General features: G+C 36.2%; 1 protein-coding gene across 2 annotated transcripts; it reads right to left on the reverse strand.

The window, feature by feature from the left end:
- Positions 1-593: 593 nt before the first annotated feature.
- Positions 594-11,162, reverse strand: LOC137812082 (homeobox-DDT domain protein RLT1). Of its 2 annotated transcripts, none has more exons than XM_068613973.2 (18): positions 9,904-11,162; positions 9,305-9,742; positions 8,876-8,955; positions 8,036-8,446; positions 7,846-7,926; positions 7,571-7,735; positions 7,262-7,484; positions 7,027-7,127; positions 6,817-6,903; positions 6,565-6,717; positions 6,307-6,462; positions 5,806-6,015; positions 5,060-5,719; positions 4,438-4,977; positions 2,550-3,170; positions 2,319-2,423; positions 1,951-2,214; positions 594-1,668 (listed from the first exon to the last, which is right to left on the reverse strand). In XM_068613973.2, the coding sequence occupies exons 1-18, from the start codon at positions 10,103-10,105 to the stop codon at positions 793-795; spliced, it is 5,373 nt and encodes a 1,790-aa protein (XP_068470074.2). In that variant the 5' UTR covers positions 10,106-11,162; the 3' UTR covers positions 594-792. The 2 variants fall into 2 exon arrangements, with proteins under 2 accessions (XP_068470074.2, XP_068470075.2); XM_068613974.2 differs by having other exon boundaries at positions 8,876-8,952; positions 9,904-11,018.
- Between the last annotated feature and the right edge of the window lie 698 nt (positions 11,163-11,860).

Below are 11,860 nucleotides of genomic sequence, written 5' to 3' on the forward strand. Positions count from 1 at the left end.
TATGAACTGTATCATATTATATTATTAATAATTTTAATTTATTCAAATTTACGCAAAAATACCTATTTGATTATTCTATTTTTTTTAAAGACAAGAGTAAATTTGTAATCTTACATTTTACACCTTTAAAAAAAATAAAAATACTTTTACTACCATCACATTGCTTACAAACTTCAATAAATTTTTCTCACAAATTAACTATAAAATTCTCTAATCTAAAGACACTAACTTTTTTTTCACACTTTTCTCTAAAATCCTCCCACTTCCATTCTCCAGATTCAGTTAGTTTCCCATAGTTTTGTTAATTTTCTGAGACCTTGTTTGATGAGACTAATCTTTTATGCCATCTGCAAATATTGTCCGATAGTTTACCTTGGCAAGTCTTGATTAATGATGGAAAGCTATGCAATCTGTTTAATGTATTGGTCTCCTCTGCTTTTGGTTTCCTGAATTCAATGTACAAGCCCGATTGTAATACTATTCCGGATCAAAGAATTTTTGTCTTTTGTTGTTTATTTTGCCACCAATATGCAATACAATATACAATTAAGATTTTGCCGACTACTGGTTGGAAGCAAGAGGCAATGTTCTGATTTGTTTTGATTGTATAATAATATTAGAATCTTTCTATAAAAATCCTTTAAGAATCCACGCAATGGGCGGGTTTTTTTATATCTATTGTACACTATTAACCTACTCAACCATAAAACTCTCGAGAAGCCATGCCATGAGTTGGAACTCGGGTACCTTGTAAAGCTGCTATATAAAAACGCAGCCTTTCAAAACAATGTTCTAATCAGAAGAATCTTCAGAGACATCTGAGTCTGAGCTTTCTTCATTTACAATTCTGTTTGCAGTACCATCTGAACCCTCCTCGCTCATAACATCTGCATCTGCATCCGAATCCTCCTCTTCATTCTCTTCAATGCCATTCTCGTTCTGATTCTCATCTTCAGAAGCTTCCACATCTTCATCACTCATTCCAACCATATCCTCCCGCCATCGGCTGGGATTACCATTAAAACCTATTTCCCAGTTTCCTTTATCATATTCCACAGCTTGGCCATTGTCATCAGATTCCACAGCTTGGCCATTGTCATCAGATTCCACAGCTTGGCCATTGTCATCAGATTCCACTGCTTGGACATTGTCATCAGACTCCATTGCTTGGACATTGTCATCAGATTCAGCCTCTTCAGTGCTGTTACTAATGTTAGCAGTCCCCATGTGGATTGGAGTCATGGGACTTCCCTTTTCATCATCCCACTCCTCATCCAAGCTTCTTAATGATTCTTTAGCAATGTTGGAGCTATGAGAGGCACCCCTATGGCCAAGCAACAGATCTTCAACAGCCTTTTTCCCCACTCTTCTTTTCCGAATTGTTCGACGACCACGTCCACTAGCTTGTCCTTGTGATCCCCCTCCCTGTTGTTTTACCCTTTGATTTAGATTCCCAGCAACCTTAGCACTGCGCCGACGGCCATTATTTCGTTTGGTTTTAGATATATTTTTAACCCGTCCTTTGACAGAACTACCTCGTCCTCGTTTATTGTTGTTTTGCACAACTTTTGCAGGATTTGATTTAACTTTCATGAATTCATCACAGTCCAAGTCTGCTGTTTCAACCACTTTAATAGATTTGGAAGCATTGTATCTTGAAGGAAGCTTCTGCAAGATAGAAAGTTACATGGCTGTTAAACATCAGATTAACACAGTAATTCCAGCAAAACAGCCACACCTTGTCCACAAAATATAACCAAAAGGGACTTGTACAACAGAAAACATGACAACCAATCTCCTTGGTGAATGTCCTGGACAAAATAGTTCATCTTCATTTTTTTCAGATAAAATATAAAATGGGAGCAGAACTCATTGCAAACATTTCATGGGAATGCCTACAAAATTAAAAGTTTTTGCAAAATAAAAATAAAAAAAATAAGATAGACTCACTATGTATTGCCTATCTTCTTTCTCCTCAGAAGGTTCAGGTTTCTCATGCAGTAAGTAGACAATTGATTCATCAAACTCAAAAAGTCTGAGAGACACGGCTGAAGTTGTCAGTGGAACCCATGGAAGTACAGCAACTGATTCAGAATCAGCGGAGGTTTGTGCAACATTCTCTGACATAGTGTTCAACCCCAATTGTTCCCCTGTTGTAGAGAAGGTTGATGATAGAAAGTCCCGCTTCAATGCTCTCTCAAGTAGGGCCAATATCTGAAAAATGGATTGTTACATTTAGAAATGACTGAGTAGATATTGGTTCTTAATTTCTAAAATGTTGGAAAGATATGGATAACAATTTTAATCAAAATGCAAACCTGCAGCAGTTCCTCTACAGAAGATGATTTGCTCAACTTCACACTCCAATGCCTCCTAATATCTTCGATCCAATTTGATTGAAATGCTTCAGGTGGAATAGAAACCTATAAACCAGAATGTGAATATAAATTATAATATACCCTTCAACAAAAAGTACCATTCTAAAATTAAAGAGAGCAAGAGAAATAGTCTCCAGGTAAGAATGTAAATCACCAACACCATCAACTCACCTCAATATGGGCTAGCAGGGCCTTAAGCAATCTTGTCCGTAAGGGAAGATTTGAATCCAAAACACAAATATCTTTTGATAACTTTTCTCCACATTGAAATGCATGTTTAGAAAAATTAAATCCATTATTTGAGGGAAAAGTCCGGTGGCAACAATTGCAATGGGAGTCTTCAAAGAAATAAGGATTGAGGCAGATATCACAGACGACAACCTGAGATTTGCCTCTTTTCTTCCCGTATTTCATGGCACATAATATTGATGAGTTATAGCATTCTTTCCATGTCCACTTTTGAAAATCTTGATACCTTCTCAAGGCAGATTTCTTGTCGCTCTCACTTTTCCCAAGCTCAATTTTGAAGGATGAGGAAGTTTCCAAACTGTCAGAGTTCAAGCCACAAAGGGTACTGCTGGGACTGTCAGATCCAGTGTGGCGATCAGGGCTGGAATCTGTTTCGTCAGCTTCATTTTTAACACATGTTTCGCCTCTGCTTCCAACTCTGGAACATTGTGTATTCTTACGAACATTTTCCTTGAAGGAACTCTCAACCTTTTGCAACATTAGTCGCAAATGAGATTCCCTGACCCCACGTGAATCAAGCGAAATCAGAAGTGCATCAAAGGCCTGTAGGATTAATTTAATAAATTATAAAAATTAAGACAAATCATAAATCGAAATTTAAATTCACAAAAATGCTCACTTCAAAATAAAAAAGGAGTGCCACATATTACTAACAGCACTTCTATCTTTGGCTAGTCGTAACTTAAAAACATAAAAAGAATGATACTTTGGAAAGAGGCAGACCACATAAATACTTAGAATAAAAGCCCGGAACTGTGTTGATTTATTTTAGCAAGACGATTGCCCAAGTCATTTATAAGGGGTATGTAATACACACACAACCTTCACACCCAGGACTAAAAATTTGGAGCATGAAGTTCTGAAAAAAATTAGAATTGAGAAAGTTTTTTAGCCTAATTCAACGTGACAATGAGGTAAGGGCTGTCTCTCACTTATATACTCTTTTCAAGTTCTATTTCTAGTCCAAGTGAGACTTGGTTTTTTCCAATACATCCCATCATGCCAAGCACTATCGAGCTTGGTGCATGGATTATATGATAGGTGGCCCTCTTTTAGTGGAGTAGTGTACAAGGAAAAGGAAGTGTGTTTGGTGGTAACCAAATTGAAGGGAGACACCGCAACATTTATGATGCTGGCCAGAAAGGACATTGGTGAATAAAAAATATACAGAAGAAAAAGATTAAATAGCTTAGTGATAACATAATAATAGTAAGAGGGCTTAGGTAAATAATGAAGAAATCAGAAAAACTAAAGATCATTCTAAATTTAGGAATGGTTTGATGCAACTCAAATTACAAAGCACAAACTAGTATCTATATTAGAGATAGACTTGTGGTCTTAAATAAGGAAACAAATAGGAAAATATGATGAAATCTTAAGACCACTCCTAAGAGATCATTTAAGATACTCTAAATTCTAAAATATTGTGATAATAATAAAAGATATTATAAATTACTCTCTAAATACTCTAACACATTTTAAGGTTATCCTTCTTCTTATATACGTTAATATATACAATATATTCAGTTTGTAATACGTTAATATATACAATATACCTTCAGTTTGTAATATGTTAATATATACAATATACCTTCAGTTTGTAATATAAACAGACACTGACACAAGTTCAACCATGGCTTAATCATTAACCATAAACCAATGCTTTAACTGGTTCGATGATCAGTGCAATTTTATGGTGGTAAGATGTCAATTGAAGTTGGCGATGAGTTTACTAGAGTTGATCAGAGAAAGAGGGATTCATATAAAGGAAAGAAGAAAGGAAAAGGAAACTAGACCACACGCAGTTTACCTCTTCAGTATCAATAAGCCTCCAATTACCATCGAGGAACTCAACAAAGATCCTGCCAGAGCCAGGATCATTGGAAGAAGCAGATGCAACAAATTGCCAATAACGGTTACGTCTTCGATCTTGCCCAAGGGGTAAGGATCTGTAGGCACACATCTCCTCTGCTATGTGGAAAATATAAGATTTCAGTTGAGACCGTGACCTTTTTGAATACTGTGCAAATGTCTGAATCTGAGGGTTATCTGGGCCAGTGCAGAGATCTTGAACTGAAGAGTGTTTTTCAATAGACATGCTCTGTACACCTGGAGCTGCTTTTTGATTTTCTGCAGTGCCGGGAGAGGGCACATTATTACAATTGTTGCCAAGCAATGATGGGCTTTGGTTTCCCTCCATGGCAGAACAAGAATGTTGTATTTCAACTTTATTCCCATTGATAGATGGAAAATCAGATTTACTGAAAATATCATCTTTTAATCGAAATTTATCTAGTTGTGCTTCTGCCCACATTTGTTTCTTCAGAGCATTTGCTGCTTCCAAACGATCCTGAAAGACTACTCATGTCAATTTGATAAACAACACAAAAAATAAGTTAAGGACAAAATACATTATATGGAATAAAGTTTACCTCTAGAACAACACGGATTGAGTTTCCTTCATTTGCCACACCAACCAACACAACAAGAGCATTTAGACGCTCCTCTACACTGAGGTCAGAAAATTCTCCTTCTGCAAGCCCTTGAACCCATGACTCTCCAGGCTTGCTTTCATCAATTTCCATATTATCTTCACCAAGATTTCCAACATTTAAATCTTCACAAGCACCAGGTTTCCCGGTTACAGCAATTGGAGTATCAATCTTCTTGGAACCACTCTCAGGAAAACGAGGCAGATCCTTATCAAACTCACCCTGAAGTCCAACATCATGGCCCAAATTTTCTTTTCCATTGGATGAGAAATCATCACAAGGTCCAGATGTTTTGTTAGCACTTGACGAATTTACCAAATCATCAACTTCAGGGTCCTCGTCAACTTCGTCACTCTCTGACTCTTCTCTTTCAACATCATCAGTATCCTCCTCAGCTAGAAACCCATTTTCAAATATCTGAATTTTCTTTCTTGCTTCTGAAAGAATGGACTCAGCATCAGCAGGGTTCTTTCTAAATGCCTGACGTACACAATATGTTGACGGTGCTATTCTTTCAAAAAGCTTGGTATCTCTTGTTAAAGCAACAGAAATTGATGCCTCAGGTGTTTTGCTGGTCGTCAGGTCTCGAAGACCAGATTTCTGACAGGTAAAGAGACATGAGAAGTTAAGAACAAACATGACAATACAAAAGATCCCTTAATATGGATATGCAAGTATGAACGCACCTGAATTTTTTCTGCAAGCTCTAGTACTGTCAATCCCTTGTCACCCTCAAGTGATAGAACATGAAATGCTGCAAATTTAACTGTACCAGGAGTTAATCGATGTCTAGATCTTCGAGGGGCTAACAGACCTCTCTCATGCATTTTTGTAACTGCATTTTCAGCCGCTGAACCATTACGAAGTTTAGAAATGATATCTTCACAACTTCTTCCCTGTATTTTAGATATACATTTCAATCACTAATATTAAACCCCCAAAAGGAAAGTCTTTAATTGCTTACTAAAATGCGTGCAAACCAAAATTGTCAGCAAAATATTTAATTGTAACAAAAGTTTCCTGCGGTTCAGGATAAACAAAATAGATAAACAAGAAATCAGCAACTGAAATTTTATCTTAATTGTATATAATGCCTTTAATCATTGAAATGCGGAAGTATTCTCATAATGAAAGAATCTTTAAAGCTGGATCTGAAAATAATAAAAGTAAAACTAAGAAAACTGAACCTCATCTTTATTATTTGCATATGAGCAGGTAGTACTTCTTTTCTTCAACTGTGGTCCATATCCTGCAGATAAAGCCAGCTGTCGGAAAATTTCTGGCCACGTCAATAGATTCAAGTGCTTATGCCAATTCCGTATGTCAAAGCCCCATGCATATGCCTGACATGACAAAGGAAATATTACATGTATGGAGTCTGCTAAATAAAACCACTATTCATCAAAACGAAAAAGAGACAAGTTTCTAAAAATCCTTGAACTTACCCCTTCCACAATCTCTGGATGACCACCTCCAGAGTTAGCAGCACCATTTTGATTCATTCCTAATCCTGTAGAAGGTGTCCTTGCAACATCTTCAATGTCTTTTATTACCACCTTAAGAAGAGCAACATGTATCTCACCCAATAATCTTGAATCCTGAGAAAAAATCATTTGAACACCCAGAATGAGCAAAGAGTGAACAAAACTAGTTAAACTAATAGCATGAAATCACTAACAAAGTCCAGACTGACTCACATAGTCATGAAATGCTTGAACAAACTCATCTAGAGTGAAAGACCATAACTCCAGAACATCAGCAAAAGTAATCAAAAATCTCCAAACCTGAAATAGAACAGTACAGCTTTCAAACCTTCAACTTAGAATAGGGAATGAAATGAATGGTAACTTAAGGAATTTGTATACTTTGCGTGTAAAAAAGAGGCAAAAGGGATTATAAGAACATACCATGAGAAGATTGCCAACATTCTTCTCTGAGTTCATCCAGGGTTTGATTGCAAATGGTTTTTTTAGCTTTACACTCTTTGGTGGGAAAACGCACAATGAATCTATAATATAAGAATAATGTTTTAGTACTAAACGTAGAAATGCAATCCCTTTTCCGTTTCCAAATAAATACTGAGCCCCTAAAGAGACCGATTATATAAAATTAAAGACAGCAAAATAAAAATAAATTGCTCACCCCTAAATGACTCAACATGTTGCAAAGTATCAAAATCAAGATGGATAATAGAGGAAAACCCCTTGCTTGAGGCAGCCAACTCCATCATTTCCAGCTGTTCATCCTCAATAAGTTCCATAGATTCCTTAGCTATTCTACGGGCAGTTGCCTTCTCAAGGGCAGCTTTCCTTCTCTCTGCTTCTTTCTCTCTGCGAAGCTCTTCTCTTATCTTCATTTTTTCTACCTTTTATGGTAAAATATGTGAAAATAAATCAAGTATTCTCAGATGTTTAAATATAAAAGCTATCATCACAAGGCTTGCAAACTCACTCTTAAATTTTCTTTCAGCAAAAACTTTTCCCTTCGCTCAAGTTCACGTTTTTGCTCACGTCTTGCTCTTTCCTCTTCCCGTTGTCTCTCACGCATTAACCTCTCTTCTTCCTTCTTTCTTTCACGGTCTTGTTTCTCTATTTCTTTTCTCATCCTCTCTTCATTCTAAAATGAGGGGAGGAAAGAGAGATTAATTTAAAGAATGTGACTGCAATTGATTTCAACCCTTAAAAGTTAAAATAGTTATGATGGCAGGAAAAAGTGAGTTCATTAACCTTTCGTCTAAGGTTATCTTGCTTCTCAATCTCTTTCCGGATTTTCATCTCATGTGCTTCTCCATCACGGACATCATCACTCTACATCAATATAATTAAAATTATAAAACCACACTTTACAAAGAATATACTAAAATTAAAAGGAGATCACTTAGCAAAATTACAACATTAACAAATTGCTCACAGATACCTTTCGTTTTTTCTCAATGCGTGTTGCATTGTTGTTATGCAAAACTTGACCACTAGGTTGAGAATGGAGATTTTCTGGCACAACAATTTGGTGATCAGTAAAGTGAGAGCTTGTTCCAACATTAAGTATGGTTGGGTCCACTTCCCTAATTGGGGCAGCATTATCATCCCTCGTAGGAGATTGATTGGGAATCAATTGCTTATCTTGTTGAGACAAAAGACGACCACGGAATTGACCTTGACCAGCACGAATTCTAGGTATAGTTTCATTTCCAAGGGCCAAATGAGGATTTCTGGCAGGACCTTCTATTGGATCATGTAAATGAGATTTGCTGAACGGGCCAGAAGTATCTGACCTAGTGCCAGACTGGCTTGGTAGAGATCGATAGTCACGGAATGTCCTTGTCATAGCCTAGAATGGAGCTCAATTTAATCAAAGCTCAAATAAAGCAACTAACTTAAAGAAAATAACATCAAGACAAAATAATTTAAACAAATATAACAGCATGATCTTCAGTTCCTCAAACTGTCAAGAAAAACAGACAGATCATTTGAACAAAAAGGGCATTTAAAATGATAATCTGTGTACCACGACAAGCCAAAAGGCACTCAATTAAACATCATAAAGATATAAAAGCAAACACTAAAAACTGCTGATAGAAAAGAAGTAAACACTAAAATCTAGACATGATATTAACAACTCGAGCAATAAAAGCTCAGGCAACCTCCAACCTTGCCAACATTGTCCTTTCCAATTATCAATATGTGATCAAGAAGCAGTACATGAAAAGTTTCATTTTATTAACCAAGATTACACTGTTATAGAAGAAAGAAAACCAACCTTATTAGCTCTAACATCATGTCTTTCATATATTTTACTTTCATAGGCAAAAGTAGGTAGCTTCTGCTGTTCTGTAACTGCTGCTCCAAAAGAGAAATATACAAGAAACGTCAGTAGCCAAACAAAGGTCATACACCTATAACAAACCTTTACCTATTTTTCTAGCTATTTGTTTAAATTACAAAAGTAGCAGCCCTAGAGATGGAGAGCAAAGCCGTATACCATAAATTATCCAAATAAAATATAAAGCACATCTATGACAATTTTTCACGATGCCAAGATAGAGAAGCAAGGCAAGGAAGATAAAGCAATCCAGGTTAAATTAGGACCTAAATGTACAACACAACGTACAATATAAAAGAAACATCAGCATTCAGTCAATTCAGCAAGTTAAGATAGAATTCCAAGTTTCTATTATTTTTCATATACCTATAGGTGCCCCAAAGGCATCTGGTGGCAATGGATCAAACTCTACTCCTAGAATTGGTCCATCTTCCCTCAACGGCTCCCCTAACTGCGCTTCAACACAAGAAATTGCTCTGTTCTCCATCATAGCCCGTGGGGACTCGTAATAACCAGGCACACCCCGGGGAACAATGTTCAGGGGCTCCACTCGGGCATAAGGGCTGGACCCTGAACCGGACCCGGATCCATACTCATTACCAAGCTCCTGAGGGCCCAACATGGGGTCATCTGTAGGTGATTCCGGCAAAGGCTCTACCACCACCTTTCGTGGCAGTTTCTTGGACGTCAAGTCCTTCTTGTCCTTCAACCTCCTATGGCAGAACCACATCTGAAGCTGCCGATCCGACAAACCCAATTTCTCAGAAAGTTCTCCCCTCATCGTCTCCGACGGGTAATTATCCACTAATCAACCAAAAAAATAACAAAATTATTTCCCAGGACCTCATCAAAAAACACAAAACTCCCCAATTAAAAACTTACTGCAGAAAAACAGAACAAAACAAAAATACAAGAAAATTGAAAATTGCTAAACTCAAGAAACAAGAGGAGTGCAAGGAACGAACCAGCATAAGCCTTCTCAAGGGTTTCAAGTTGAAAAGGGGTTTTCATCTGGCGCTTGGGCTTGCTCTGCCCCTCATTAGAATTCACAATCTTGCTACTACTTCCGTGATTGGTGTTGTTGTTGTTGTTATTCTCATTGCTATCATCGTCTGTGCCACCCCTTTTCCGATTATTGTCTCCCTCCGAATAACCCTCTTCCTCCATCGACGAAAACCAATCAAAGATCAAGACTTTCGTATCCCCGCTTCACAAAACCCCAGAAATTGCAGAACCCCAAAAGTACATGGAACAAAAATTAGGGTTCCCCAGGAGAACGAACTTCTGTTCTTCCTCCAATTCTTTATACCTTTCTCTCTCTTGCGATCAAATCCGAATTTCGTAATGACGAGGAACGGAAGAGCATAAGGTATGAAAACAAAAACAACGATAAATAAAGGGGAAAATATAACAGCTGTGGGCAATGTGAGGATTGAAAAGATAGAACAAGGAAGAAGAATAAAAGAAGCAAGATAAAAAACAATAGTAAGATAAGAATATTAATAATCGAAAATCAAAAATAATAAACCAACAACAACAACAACAGTTGCTCTTGACTGCTACTCCTACTATAATTCCACCATCAACACCTCCACCTTTCATAATAATTCCCTTTTTTATTTTTTCTTCTTCGAATAATAATCCGTTTTCTTTTTTTTTTTTTTGGTTCTCTTTTTTATGAACGAACGGTGTGAGTGTGAGTGTGTGTTTTGTTGTTCCTGTCAAACAGGACTTTAACGAACAATAACACGCCAAAGATAAGAAAATATGCCTTTCTTTCTTTATCTTTTGTTTACATTTCATAATATTTCTTATTTCTTATTATCTTTTGAATTTTTCTTTTGTTGGATTAGATTAGATTTCTAACTGAAATTTTATGGGGGCGTTTGGTTCGATTTTGCTAAAACTAAAAATGAAAAAACATGAAATGTTTTGCTGAGAGTCTTGCATGTGTGTACTGTTCCTGTCTCCGCGGTGTATTAATTTTGATGAACATTTTTCGGAGGTTCTTGTCTGGGATTTTATTTTTTTTTTATTTTTTATTTTTGTTTTGCTTTTATTATTTTCTTGCTAAAATGTAAATTGTGGTGTGTATGGTTTTTGGTTTAGAAGGAGAGAGAGAAAGAGAGAGAGAGAGAGAGAGGGGAAAAGAAATGAATTGCTTCTTACTCTACTTGGGAATTGATTGGTTCTTTAAACTTGTTTTTTGGTTTTCGGTTTCCTTGATTTTCAGTGATTTGGGATCTCTTGATGTTTCACGTTTATGTTTTGTGGGGTCCCTTTCTTTCCTGGGACAATGATGCATTAATTGGGCTTCTCTTTGGGCCTCCTTGTACATGACGAATTAAATGAGGTTTCTTCTTTCATCATCATTTCTGTCTATACCTCCAAATTTTTAAAATATTACTTTGTCCTTCTCTCTTTAGAACTTCATTGTTGGTGCTTGGAGTTGGCTAATGCTTTTGGCTTTCGTAGAATACAAAAAGTGTTGGTAGAGCTTAAAGTGTTTCAAGGTATTCAAATTAGTTGTTTAACATTGGTTCTAGTATTTTCTTTTTAATTGTTTATTTCTAAAATAATGATTCTAGATTTTATGTTGTTACTTCCTGAATTTTGGATAAATCCGTATATTTTAGGCTGTTTCTCGTATCTTTAAAATATACTGATTTTGATATTTTAAAATATATTTAAAAAAATATATATATTAAAAAACACAATAAAGGACAATATCAAAAACTCAATGGGAAATCTAGATTTCACTTTCCCAGAAGCAAATATATCCTTATGGAAAATACAATCTATATTTATAATGGGAGAAGTTTTGGATTATTATTATTATTCTAAAAGAGCACCTCATTGAAAACATTATGGAAGGTATAACTTGAAAGTTTTTTTTTTAAATTTTGAATTGATTCATTCATA

Source organism: Phaseolus vulgaris, chromosome 2, assembly GCF_051622355.1.
Source record: "Phaseolus vulgaris cultivar YP4 chromosome 2, ASM5162235v1, whole genome shotgun sequence".
NCBI classification, from domain to species: domain Eukaryota; kingdom Viridiplantae; phylum Streptophyta; class Magnoliopsida; order Fabales; family Fabaceae; genus Phaseolus; species Phaseolus vulgaris.